At 44.3% G+C, this 14,668-nt stretch overlaps 1 protein-coding gene across 1 annotated transcript in view; it reads left to right on the top strand.

The window, feature by feature from the left end:
- The window catches only part of FHIP2A (FHF complex subunit HOOK interacting protein 2A), a 340,036-nt gene that overhangs the window by 193,800 nt on the left and 131,568 nt on the right, over nt 1-14,668 (top strand). Inside the window, exon 13 of the mRNA XM_086922896.1 lies at nt 3,368-3,458. Coding sequence (XP_086779022.1) covers nt 3,368-3,458 — 91 coding nt within the window. The remainder of the gene's footprint in view (nt 1-3,367; nt 3,459-14,668) is intronic.

Raw genomic sequence — 14,668 nt, forward strand, 5'->3', positions numbered from 1 at the left:
GATCTCTCATTGGTTCCACATCCGAAATTACGGCTCACGCCATCCCTGTTAACACAGAACCATGGAGAAATAAGACACCCAGAACCAAGCCAACTGAATTTGACGATCTGGCTCCTGAAGTCCTAGAGTTTGGTTACTTAAACTTACCACCAGACTGTATGGATATAATTAAAGAAGCTAGAAGACCCACTACCAGAGCATGCTATGCTGCTAAGTGGAAACGATTTACAATATACTGTAACCACAATCACATTGATCCTTTGGACGTTTCCATCCAAAATATCATTTGCTACCTTCTACATTTACAAAGGTCAAATTTAGCTTACTCTTCCATACGCCTGCATCTAGCAGCTATTGCAGCGTATTTACAAAATAGACAACAACTATCTCTATTTAGAGTACCTGCAATAAAAGCATTTATGGAACGATTAAAAAGAATAATCCCACCCAGGTTACCACCTGCTCCAGTGTGGAACCTAAATGTGGTCCTTACGAGACTCATGGGACCCCCTTTTGAGCCGTTACATGTGAACTGCAATTCCTAACATGGAAAACTGCTTTCCTTGTTGCCATTACCTCTCTCAGAAGAGTTAGTGAAATCCAAGCATTCAAAATAGTAGAACCATTTTTTCAAATACATCCTAACATAGTGGTACTAAGACCTAATCCAAAATTCCTACCAAAAGTGATTACTCCTTTTCACCTGTTGTGTTGTGGTACTTGATCAGGCGCCAGGACGCCCCTTCGCTGGGGCAGCTGTGCGCCGAATAAAAGTTATTAACATAACATAACATAACATAACACCTAAACCAATCAGTAGAGTTACCAGTGTTTTTTCAAAAACCGGACTCTGTTGCAGAAAGAGCTTTACACACCTTAGATGTTAGAAGAGCTCTACTATATTACACAGACAGGACTAAATCCTTCAGAAAGACAAAACAACTATTTGTATCTTTCTCTCCCCAACACAAAGGCAATCCCATCTCTAAAGGAGGTATTGCTAGATGGATTGTACAGTGTATTCAAATATGCTATCACAAGGCTAAACGTACACTAACAGTTCCTCCTAGAGCACACTCCACTCGCAAACTAGGAGACTCTATGGCTTTCTTAGGAAACATACCATTAAAGGACATATGCAAGGCAGCAACATGGTCTACAATACACACCTTCACTAAACACTATTGTGTTGATGTGCAAGTCAAGCAGCAAGCTGTCCTTAAACACTATTTCAGTATGCTGCAACGAATACAAGCGGCCACCGCTAGGGGAGACACTGCTGCACAATCGTTGCTAAATTTAGGATCTGCAGCTCGTATGCCTCGAACGGAAAATGCTACTTACCAGTATGCATCTGTCCTTGGCATGTACAGCTGCAGAATCCTACATGCCCTCCCGCCTCCCCGGGACTTGTATCCGTTCCATTACTCATCTTACTTAGATGCACACGCATGGACATCCTCTTTTCTCTTTTACTTCTACTAACTCCATCATTTCCCATCATGGCGAAAAACAATCTGAGGATGGAGTCGATGACCATGCGCAGTATTGTCCAAGGGAGGAGTCACCTATCTCGTGACTACAAAAGACTTCTTCCAAGAAGACAACAACCTGCAATCATCCGAGCCCAACACCAGGTGGCGATCTATTGCTAAATGTAGGATTCTGCAGCTCTACATGCCAAGAACAGATGCATACTGGTAAGTAGTATTTTCCTTCCCCGCCACCAAACATCTCCCCCTGTACCCCTCCCCCCCGATACTCACTTCTGAGTAACAATCAGTGCCTCCTCCAGGAGTAAGTAAATGTACTACTGCTTAAAAGTGCTATAGAGCCTGTTCCACCGCAGCACCACGGCAAAGGGGTATACTCCCTGTACTTTCTCAACACCAAGAAAGACAGGCCCCTTAGGACCAACCTCAATCTACGGCCACTCAACAAGTACATTCTGTCATGCTCAAGGATGTCATCCCAGTGCGGTAGCAAGGTGACTTCATGACCACTGTTAAACTGAAGGATGTATTTTTCCACATCCCAATCCACCCTGCTGATTGCCGCTACCTCAAATTCAAGGTAAGTTAACAGCACTTTCAATTCAAAGTTCTGCCTTCTCGGGTAACAATGGTACCCCAGGATCTTTACTGAATACTTTGCAGTGGTAGCCGATCATCGAAGGAGAAGAGGTGCCCACATATTTCAGTACCCCAACGACTGGCTGATAAAGAGTGTGAGCAGAGAGTAGTGTCTCTTGGTCTTCACGATCTTGGCTACAAGAAAAAAATGTGAGCAAATCTCATATCCAACTACTTCAGATACAGCCCTTTTTAGGGTGATCCTAAATTCATAAATATATATTTCCTCTGTTTTACTTTTGCATAGGCATCTTCTCTCACTTTCTGTTCCATTTCCACCCTCACCCGTTCTGTGGGGAAATCAATCTAACAATGGAACCAATTATCAACCACAATATCATTCTCAGGTGGAGTCATAAAACACTTAGTGTCTGGAAAGACTTCTTTGAAGCAAAAACAAGTTGTACACATCCATCCAAACACTAGATGGACATGTGAATCTACAGCACTACATGCCATGAACAGATGCATACAGGGTAGGTAACATTTTCCTTATCTGGTGTTGTTGGACAAAAGTTCAATTGTAAGTAATATGCTGTGCTTCGATCTCATTAGAGTGCAAGATTTATAATGCCAAGTACTGGTCCAAATGTATGATATGTGGGTAGAAAAATGTTAGGTTGCCTATGTGCGAAGGACTTTAAAAAGTTAAAGAATGTTGTACCCAAGGTGCATAGAACAGATGTGGGTGCCAAGAAATCTGTAAAGGTACCTCAGGAGATATGCTCTTAATTATTATCCTATTTATTTGTAAGGTAAATCCTTCAATTAACCTCTGGATGTTTGGACCTATTGGAACATATTCCCGTCATGAATGAGGTTCTGCTTTATCTCTCCTATAGTGGCTGATTTTCAAGGGCATTTATGATCACAGTCTTACAGGAGTACTACTCCACAAACTCGCTTTTATGAGCTTGAATGTCTAAATACCCTGTTAGTAAAAGTTCAAAGAATGCAAGAACCTTTCTATTTGTACTAATAGTACATGACAATTTTTGACAAGCGCATTTAAGAGTATGTAAAATAGTACTACAGGAGCACTACTTCACATATTCATTGATGCTTTTGTGAATTTGGATGCATGGTTTTTATTCAAATGTGATATCTTCTGGTTTATCTCAAGCTCTCGCTGGTTTGCTATATGCCTAAATGTCTCTTGTTGATGCATTAAATGGTATTTTACATTATTGCCTGGGTGAGTCAGCTTTTGTAATGTACTTATCTTTTTCTCCAAGTTTTCTTTGCCTCGTACCAGATGAAGCCAAATCCTCTTACCAGGTAGAGGGCACAGGCTATGATACCTACCTCAGAGATGCCCACAGGCAAGTAAGTAACTCCACCATAGTAGACGCTTCTTAGCTGCCTTTATTTGTTTGATATTAAAAAGTATTGCTTTAAATAGATTACAGACGGGCTTTCCCTCAAAAAAAGGAGGCATTGCTATGCTGTACAATAGGACATAAACACCTAACAGTAACATTATGTCACTGTTACTTACAGTTACGTTACACCTCAGGCAAATTAATTGACATATCACAGGTTAAGTACATTGGGAGTTGTTACTTTGCGTCCAGTCTGTAAAGGTTTTTATTTCACAGGCATTTTATACACACACATACTCGCACTCAATCCCACTTACTGTACTTTAATAGTGTTTGGAGTTTTTAGTGTTCAGGGAAGGGGTAGTGTATAATGGTAGTAAGTGGTTATTAAGCATCTGGGATGAGTAGCCTATGGGTTGGCTATCCTGTTTTAGGTTTAAACCTATAATAGCTGAGAAAACCCAATTGAAAGGGAAATGGCCCTCACCAGTGTAAACATATAAACACTGGAAAAAACACCTACAGAAACATAAAATAAATGCCATTCAAAGAAAGGAAGAGGAGAGTGAAAGAGTAATTTGTATTTCTTCCTGAAAGGGCCAATACAATGTAGCTTTGTTATACAAGCTAGAAGCAAGGAAGGATGGGCTAACATTGTTCTGTTTGGGTTTTGCTTTTTAGGGGGGTGACATTTGTTTTTTTCATCTTTGTGGTCTTTGGTCTAAAGTTGCAGGAGTTGCAAGCATGTTTAGGTCATATTTGATTATTTTGTAAACTTGAGAATCAGGAAATATCAAAATCATAATTGATATTTTGGCTATGTTTGAGTCTTTCACTGATAAGTAAATAGGCGGGTTTCATAAGAATATTCTCAATATGTACCATCACATTTACCGGCAGACAGAGAATGGGTGAAACCCTTTGATATATCAGACCCCTTTTCTAGCAAGTCGGTATTGATAGTAGGTGAATTGACAAACAGCCCAGGCTTTACACATTCAATGCAAGTGCAGTGACCGGTATATGTGAATAGAGTGCTCTCACCAAGCATCTGGGATAGTGGTGAAAACATGGCACCAGACCTTTTCGAAAATATGGAGCATAGATTCACTTGGAATTCTGCTACCAAAAGTCCTTACCAAATTCAACAAAGATTGAAGTGATATTGTTTGTATTTGCAGTGATTCAGCTGTGTATATGAAAAGGTTATGTGATTACTTGTCAAAATGGATACCTGCGCTGAAGTGCTTCCCTGTAAGAGATCCTTGACTCTTGCTATCTGGTATGCTGAAAGCATATTTACAATCTGCAGAGTTCATGAAGAATGCTATAGACTTTGTAGTCCATTCTGGTGCACTTTTTCGTTATGCGTGGGAACTTAAATGCAAATATTTCTCATGCTGTGCTTTGTCGCATCGAAGAAAGATTCATCACAACTGAGTCATTCAACCAGTGGTTCTCAGTCCTAGATGCTGTGAATTCTGTTTTTTTCTATGTGGCGACTGTTTACAGAATGTTTGCATATTGAGGATGCCAAAGGCAAGTAATGTGAGGATCGTCAATCGCATATTGATAGTGATGTGAAAAAGTACACTCTACTGCATTTTTACATTTTTACAGGAAAACATGACTGCTGTAGTGGACATAATAAAAAAACTAGAGTCTGGAAACACCCTTGTCTACCAAGTGTTCAGCATAATTGGTGTACATCTGAAACATCTTCTTGATAGTAGGATGGATGACACAACATGTTCCATGTTAGAATGCTTGCCACTTGGGAAGCAAAGTAATGTTGAGGAGGAAATCAGGAAATTTCATTTTATAATACATGAGAAATAGCTTGCAATCGTGCATAAAAATGTCCCTTCTCCAACCATGGCATTTGAAGTCAATGAAGCCTCACTGTGGTACTCTGCACAAGTTCTAGATCTCTTCCGTAAAATGGAATTTTATCTGGATTTGGAAAAGTACTGCTTCATTTTTTACCTATTCAATAACTCTGAGGGCATATGTGCCCAGTTCAGTGCATTTGTTGCACTACCTGTCCCAGAGAATCACAATCTTCAGGTGTTCCATTATTGGCATGGAAAGCTATGTAGGTGGCCAGAGTTGGCAAATTGTGTACTGACTGTTTTGATATTGCCTGTCTCAGTGCCCATGTTGAGAGGGCCTTTTCATAGACCAAAGTTTAGATGGGAAGGAAAAAGCGATTGTGCATGACCAAAAACTTGAAGTATTGTATGGTGTAGTACAAGGAGTTTGATTCGCAAAAATGTATTTGGACCTCATATACACTGTCTAAATACCATGCGCCATCCGTGCAGAAAGCAAACAATAATGAAAGCAAAATGTTCCATAAACACCGGAAAAACACAGTTTCTCATCCAGGGGATACTCATCAATAGTCATAGTCTATGAATAATCCCCGCCCATGTGCTGGATCCCGGAGCATATAGAAAATACATATATGTATATACACATATATATGCATATGTGAAAATATATATATGCAGCCTAAACTGTTTCCAACATGGCAAAATGCTGAAATTACATAGGTTTGCGTTGTAGAAACCATACCTTCCCAACCCATAAGGAAAAGAAGCAGCAGTAAACATTTGTCATACAAACAATGCTTTATTGCCATAGAGAAAACCTGTAATTGCAGGTATTTGCCAGTAGGCTGCATCAGAGTTCTAAGAAACCAAGAAAACTGGCACCTTGCCTTTAAGGCATTAGAGTAGGGGTATCGTGCCTTTAAAACCTGCAGGAGACCCCCTGTTCCCATGATGCACCACAGGTGACAGTTGGGTCAGTTCTTTTTTCCTGTGACAAGAAGATGTATATGTATATGCATAAATCATTTTATAACGCGCTCTGTTACTTGGGAGTATCCTGGCGCGATGGGAAAGAGCAGAGGAGAAACAAAACAAGAGTCAGCTTATGTCACACTCCTAAAAAGATGGGTTTTCAGATTTCTCTTGAACTGGGCTACACACTGTGAGGAGCGCAAGTGAAGAGGAAGGGCATTCCACACTCTGTGTGTATTGTGTGTCTTACATCCTCACACAATCCTGACCAGTGCCACCACTGCCAGAAAGCCATCATGGAGGTGGTCATGGAGGCTTCAGACCACCTTCTTTAAGCAATCAACATCGGAAGCAGCGACATTCCACCTCCCCTGACCCCAAAAAGAAGGTAAGAGGAGATTCAACGTCTAAGTCGCTGTCGAAGAGGCCCAGGCACTCTTCAGCTCGAGGGACAGAACACCATCTCGACGTCGAGATTCTCCGCCGCATGCAAGTAAGTCAGTGTCGAGACACCACACTTCGGGCTCGAAGGCTGTGGGTGCTGAGAGACCTGATAAGTCTCCATCGACGTTGAGGCTTTCGTCGGCGTCGAGACACTCTCCGCCGCCCTCAGCGCCGAGAGTCACAACGGCGAACATCTTGCCGCCAGTGGGCATGTTGTCGTCGAGCATCGTCTAGGACCCATCACTCGACGTCTGGAAGATATACGTCGACACAACGCCATGAAAGATCGCCGTCGACACGACGCCATGAGACATCGACGTAGAGATCTCCAAGACGACGCCGAAGGTCGACGTCAAGGTCACCTCATCGCCGTAGGCGATAGACGTCGATACCACCGTCGAGACCTCACTCAATGCCAATGGTGACTCAGACCTCATAGACGTCGAGGCACTCGACGTCAAGAGAAAAAATTGCAGCGATCACAGAGGAGTCCCGGCGCCAGTCTGTTTCCAGGACCAGATCGTCATCTGGAGACCGGTCATCATCTCCAGGACTGCATATTGTGCAGATATCGCGAGAGAGATCCCCCAGACCTGCATAGGAGAGGGCCTAAGGTCTGTCACCTCGCTGTCCGCAAGGTGCCGGGACAGGTGACCGCAGTAGTCCGGGCTCGGATTACTCATGCACGTACTCACCATCCAGGGCAACTCCTCAGAAAAGTGACCTGCTGGACCCTCTTGGTCTCCCCTAGGAGACCAAGATCGCCTTCCAGACCAAGATCACCTTCTACACATCGATCTCTGTCCAGGGGTCGTCACCGCTATCATCACGACTGACCCCATAAGAGAAGGCGCACAAGATCACACACATGGTCTTCCTCTACGAGATCTTAGGTCCGGGACTACTCTGTGACCTTCTCCTCCATCACGGGTGTCTCCCATCGATGACATCACGACTTTCACAGATGTTCTGGTTAGGGGTGCGAAGAAATTGAACATCACTTTGCATACCGCGGGGGTTCCCACGTCTGTCATCTTTGACCCCTTACAACACCGTACAGCTCCTAGACTGCTGCTACCGTTGGTGCCAGGATTTTTGGAGCCGGCTATGGTCACCTTCCTCACCCCTGCAACGGTGGGTTCCGTCCAATCCAGAATTGCGAAGAAATACAAGACCCCAGCAGAAAAATGAGAAATGCTTCAGCTTCATCAATGAAGATTGCGAGTGCCTCAGCCATTCTCAGGAGATATGACAGATCTCTTTGGGACTCCCTGGCACGATTCACTGAAAAGCTCTCCAAAGAGGACCGGCAGGATTTCAGTGAAATTCTGCAAGAAGATCGGCTAGTAGCCTATCAAGTGATAAGTGCTGCAGCGAATGCTTCAGATCTCGCCGCTCATGGCTACTCCCATGGAGTCTGTTCACAGCGCTCAGCCTGACTGCGCCTCACAGGCCTCAGGCCTGATGCCCAGAAAAAGATTCTGAACCTCCCCTTTAATGGTTCATCCTTATTCGGGGCTCACGCCGATGACGAGATGAACAAAATAAAGCCAGAGCTGGACACTGTCAAGGCTATTGGCCTGGAAAAGCAAGGAGCTCTGGAAACGTTTCCGTCAGGGCAAAAAACGTTCCTTTCAACATAGGGTTCAAACCCCACAATGGTCCTCCCAGAACCAACAGAGGTCCCAGTTCCACCAAAAGTGCAGAGGAAGAGGCAATAACAAGCAACAGTCCACCTCTAAGCAGCCTCCCAAGCAGTGAGGCGTTGCTTCCTCCGCACCTGTTTGCCACTCCGGTAGGAGGGAGTATAGTTTTTCACCTGGAAGAGTAGGAAATGATAACAAGAGACAAATGGGTGCTGAATGTTGTGCAGCATGATTACTTGCTGAGGTTCGAGTCTCCTCCGCACGTGCCCCCGCAATTGAAGCACTTCCTCAACTTCAAAACCGGCTGTTACAAGACGAAGTATCTATCCTTCTCTCCAAGAGGGCCATAGAGGAGGTTCCACCTCCCCAAGGTAATCAAGGGGTATACTCTTGTTACTTCCTAGTCCAAAAGCGAGGAGTCGCCAGAGAGTACAGACCTATCCTCGACGTGAGCCTGCTGAACAGGTTTATCTGAAAGAAATTTCGTATGCTAGCCCTGCATCAGGGAGACTGGATGTGTGCCATCGACCTGCATGACGCTTACTTTCACATACCTGTCTCAGTGAAACATCGCAAATTTCTCAGTGCTTCCGTTCGGCCTCAAATCCGCCCCTCGGACATTCTCCAAGTGCATGGCGGTGGTGGCAGCCTTCCTCAGCAGGGGGGAAGATCTTCGTCTATCCATACAGAGACGACTGGCTCCTGAAAAGCTCCACACCTGTTCTACTTCAGAGCCATCTCTCATACTGCCTCAACCTGCTGCATTCCTTGGGGTTGCAAGCCAAGTACAGGAAGTCGGTCCTCAACCCCACCCAACGAATACATTATCTGGGCGCCTCCCTGGACTCGGCAGGGGCAAGCATGTGTCCTTCGGAGGAGAGGTTGTCATCAATGCTTCTCAAGTGCCGCACCCTTCTCGACACCGCAAATCCTACAGCCAGACAGATGTTTTCACTACTGGGATTGATGGCCTCCTGCATCTACATTGTGCCCAATGCGCACCTTCACATGCGGCCTCTTCAGCAGGCACTAGAAGATCAAGGGTCTCAGAGGTCGGGTCACTGGGAAGATCGTGTCTCTCTCCATCAAGTTGCCAGGGACTCCATCAGATGGTGGATGAAAAGCTCTCACCTGTTGCTAGGGGTCCCTTTTCATCAGACGCCTCCAACTCAGACAGTAGTCATAGATGCCTCAATGCAAGGCTGGGGAGCTCATATGGGCCAGCTTCAGGTACAAGGTGTCTGGTCCGAGACAGAAAGAAGTTATCGCATCAACTTCTTGGAGCTACAGACGGTTCATCTGGCGCTCAAGTCCCTGTATCCGTCTCTTCAATTCCGCCACATTCAAGTTCAGACAGACAACACAACAACGATGTTCTATCTGAATAAGCAAGGGGGCACCAGATCACGAGTCCTGTCTCTGGAAGCCCAATCCATTTGGCACTGGCTACTGGCGACGGGCCTCTTAATCGTTGCTGTCCACCTTCAAGGAACCCTGAATGTTCAAGCAGACGGCCTCAGCAGAGACTTCGTAGAAGCACACGACTGGGTGCTCAACGAAGACGTCACTCAGGAAATCTTTCGGCAATGGAGAGTGCCAAACATCGATCTGTTCGCAGACGCGGCAAACACGAAATGCCCCGTCTTCACGTCCAGATACCCCCAGCAGGGATCACGGGGAAATGCACTTTTGATCAGCTGGTGGCAGACATTGCTGTACGCTTTTCCTCCGCTCCCTCTGATCCCGGCGGTAATACAGAAGTTCTACAGGACCAACACCAGAATGATCCTGATAGCGCCAGAGTGGCCACACCAGTGGTGGTACCCAGATCTCCTCCAACTGTCAGAGGTTCCTCACCGGAGGCTGCCCTACCGCCCAGACTTACTGACCAAGGACGAGGGGAGAATGTTCATCCAAATCTCCCTTCCCTTCGATAGACTGCATGGCTCCTGAGGTCATCCAGTATGGCCACCTAGACCTTTCAGCTGACTGTATGGACATTCTTAGAGAAGCGAAGAGGCCCTCCACCAGAAAGTCTTATGCTTTCAAGTGTAAGAGGTTTTAACTTTGGTGTAAGGACAATGCTCTTGATCCGACTCAAGGTCAGGAGCAGGTGATTCTTCCATACTTACTACACTTGGCTGGGTCAGGCCTGAAGTACCCTTCCATCAGGGTTCATTTAGCTGCTATCACAGCTTATAGAAAGTCTCCTACCCAGACCTCATTCTTCCAAATACCTGTGGTCAAAGATTTCCTAGAGGGGTTTAAGAAAGTATTTCCACAAGTGAGGTCCCCCTCTCCTCCCTGGGAGCTTAACATCATCCATAACAAATTGATGGGTGCTCCTTTCGTGCCGATTCATAAAGCATCTTTGCAGCACTTGACCTGGAAAACTGCTTTCTTGGTAGCCATCACCTCAGCCCACAGGGTGAGTGAGATTCAGGCCCTGTGCTGCAAGGAGCCTTACACTGTTTTTCATGCCAATAGAGTGGTGTTGCAAACTCACCCGAGCTTCCTGCCCAAGGTGGTCTCGGATTTCCACATCAACCAGACCGTCACACTGCCTACATTCTTCCCTCAGCCAACCACTCCCCCAGAGAGATCTTTACACTCCCTGGATCTCCGGAGGGTTTTGAAATTTTACCTTGCTAAGACTCTTCCACTTTGGAAATCTGACTGGCTCTTTGTCAACTATTGTTCAACTAATACTGGTCTGGCTGCTTCAAAAGGGTCTATTTCTTGATGGATCGTCTCCTGTATAGCTCTGTCCTACCAATTAGCTAACAAGGCTTTGCAGGGCAGACCACATGCACATTCCACTAGAGGGAAAGCTTCTACCACAGCTCTCCTTCGCAACATTCCGATATCTGAGATTTGCAAGGCGGCCACATGGCGCTCAGTACATACCTTTACCCACCATTACTGTCTAGATTCAGATGCACAGGCCAATGCCCAGGTTGGTTAGGCCTCTTTGAGGAATTTATTTGCATAAATGCATTTTAAATGTGATATTGATTCATGTTATGTTTACTTTGTTGCTCGTCCGTGAGACTTTCGGTATGGGCTTGCTACTCTATTCATTGAGTATGACTATTGATGAGTATCCCCTGGATGAGAAGGATTAGTTACTTACCTGTAATCCTAGTTCTCATCCAGGGGTATACTCATCAAAGTCATAAGCGACCCACCCACCTCCCCGGACGAGCATTACTTGGAAGTGTTTTGTTTAATGATTACGGATCTGCACAGGTGCATATGCACCTCCAAAAATAACTGACCCAACTGTCACCTGTGGTGCATCATGGGAGCAGGGGGTCTCCTGCATGTCTTAAAGGCACGGCACCACTACTCTAATGCCTTAAAGGCAAGGTGCCAGTTGTCTTGGTTTCTTAGTACTCTGCTGCAGCCTACTGGCAAATGCCTGCAATTACAGGTTTTCTCTATGGCAATAAAGCATTGTTTGTATGACAAATGTTTACTGCTCCTTCTTTTCCTTTTGGGTTGGGAAAGTATCATTTCTACTACGCAAATCTATGTAATTTCAGCATTTTTGCCATGTTGGAAACATTTTAGGCTGCTTATATATGTTTTCACATATGCATATATATGTATATATTTGTATTTTCTATATGCTCCGGGATCCCGCACGTGGGCAGGGATTATTCATAGATTATGACTTTGATGAGTATACCCCCGGATGATTACTAGGATTACAGATAAGTAACTAATCCTTCTGTTTTTTTTAATGGCACGGAAATGTGTAACCACTGATAACCACTGTTTTTCGAAGGTATTGAAATCACTGAAAAAACCCCACCAGAATTTACCAAAAATGGAACCTGAAAAAAGGAAAGCCTGTAAGGGGGGTGGAGTAGGGATCTGTGGTGGTATGTTATAGGTATGAAGATAGTTTGAATGTATAGGTGCTTTACAAGTAATAAGAATTATTTAACAAATAATAATTTTAGAAATAAAATTACATTTCACAAAATTAATTTATGTATTTAAATGTGTGTGTCTATAGAGAGGTTGTACATATGTAATTATAAATGAAGTATGTATACATAAGAGCTTAATATTGATAGGTATTAATGTGTATAAATGAAATAAAAAGGAGTTAAAACTAAGACTTACCTGCAAAGTAAGTCTTACTTACCTGAGGTAAAAAATATAAGGGCTCCAGATGTAAATGACTGTGAAGTAACAATTGACATTCTTATCATCACTAATAGAAGTATTGCAAACATGTTTTCCTTAACATCAGTATGTCCAGGTCCCATTATGATAACTGATTCATCCAACTCTTAGATCAGTTTTAGCCTTGTCATAGCCTGGCCCCAGTGTGGCTGCAGTTTTACATTAGTTTAAATGTTGTTGATTGCACATGCCATCTGAATCACAGATTCCCATCCTGTAGTAGTGGAAAGTGTAACACGATAAAGGCAAAATCTGTCTAATTTATAAATCTACAGTTACCTTGATTTTTTTTTTATAACTGGTACAATATCTGATATTGAGCCTGAATAAAAATACTATAACAATGTTTCATTATATTAAATTAAATCAATGAGCTGTACTTTTTATTTTTGGACATTCCAGGCAACTGCTGTCTGCTATCTATCATTCCCAGGGACATTATTTATCCATTGATGCCCTGTCATAAGAATCGGGTCAGAGGGATTGGGTAGGAATTGTTAACAAGATTGCTTGATGTGTAAGGGAAATTTATGACCCATCTGGAAGATGCGAGCCTCCTTCACCCGTCGCAATCTGGTTTTCGGGCAGGTTATTCCACGGAAACTGCTCTGTTAAGGGCCAAAGAAACCATCAGAAAGAGGGCAGATGCGGGACACACTATGGTGCTAATCATGTTAGATCTGAGTGCCGCTTTCGACACTGTAGCACATTACACCTTGCTGCAGTGTTTGAATAAAGGTGGTGTCTCGGATTCTGCCTTGAAATTGCTGAAGTCCTTTCTAACTGGACGCAGCTTTCAGGTCAGACTGGGTGTACACGACTCCAAAGACATTGAATTGCAGCAGGGAGTGCCTCAGGGCTCTGCCCTGAGTCCCACCTTGTTCAATTTATATATGTCGCCGCTGGCAGAGATCGTGCAGGGCTTTGGAGTTGGAGTGGTCTCCTATGCAGATGACACCCAGCTGATGATCTCCCTATCCCAGGCTCTGGAGACTGCTGCCTCCAACTTTAGGGCCTGCATGCAGGAGCTTGCCTCCTGGATGGATAAGAACTGCCTTAAACTGAATGGTAGCAAAACCGAGGTGCTGGTGGTGGGAGGCAGTGTTCCCAGCTGGTCGACAGAATGGTGGCTTTCAAGCTTGGGTTCTACCCCTATACCGTGCAATGAGGTGAAAAATCTGGGGGTTTGGGTAGATCCGACTCTCTCTTATGATGGACACATAAGAAAGGTAGTTGGAAAGTGTTTTGGTGTTTTGAAAAAACTGCGCAAAACACTGGATCTACTCCCAGTAGGGGCAAGAAAGACCATGGTACACGCGCTTATAACGTCGCGCCTTGATTATGCCAACATACTGTATCTGGGAGCCACGGACAAAAGTCTTGGACGACTACAGGTTCTGCAGAATGCAGCTGCGCGGCTGGTCCGTAGTCAGCCTAGGAGGACGGCTTCTAAGAAAGCCCTTAACTCATTGCACTGTTTGCCAGTAAAAGAAAGAGTTATGTTTAAGACACTATGCACTTGTCACCGTATTCATAACAACACTGGTCCATCTTATCTGAGTGACTTGATCACCAGATATGCGCCAAGGAGGGTTCTGAGGTCTACTGGCACCGGGGTACTGGAGATCCCTAAGGTAAAGAAGGCCAGTATGGGGGGGGTCGTTCTTTTACGGTTCGTGCCGCTCAGAACTGGAATAAACTCCTGATAAAACTCAGGCTGGAAAGCTCTGAGATCAAGTTCAGAAATCTGCTTAAAACCCATCTATTCTCTGACAGCATATAATGTAATGGCCGGTTCTGTTTTAGGTGCGCTGCTCTTCCCTCTCACTCAGCGCGGGACACGCCGAGATGGCGTAACCATGCGCTTTACAAATGACTTTATTATTATTATTATTATTATTATTATTATTATTATTAAATGCTCTGCAAGTATGAGGGCCATAAAAAATCCAACCCTGTAAGTAATACTGAACTAACTAACATATGTTGAAAAGAATTGAATAGCACAGTCTTACCGTAACTGTGATCTTGCAGCTCTGTCAGAGTTCAGCTACCTCCATGCCCTGATCTTGTAAATGACCACGTTGTTGGAAATTCAAAGTGAACCCAACCCTTCCATG

Source organism: Lissotriton vulgaris, chromosome 5 (genome assembly GCF_964263255.1).
Source record: "Lissotriton vulgaris chromosome 5, aLisVul1.2, whole genome shotgun sequence".
Lineage (NCBI taxonomy): Eukaryota > Metazoa > Chordata > Amphibia > Caudata > Salamandridae > Lissotriton > Lissotriton vulgaris.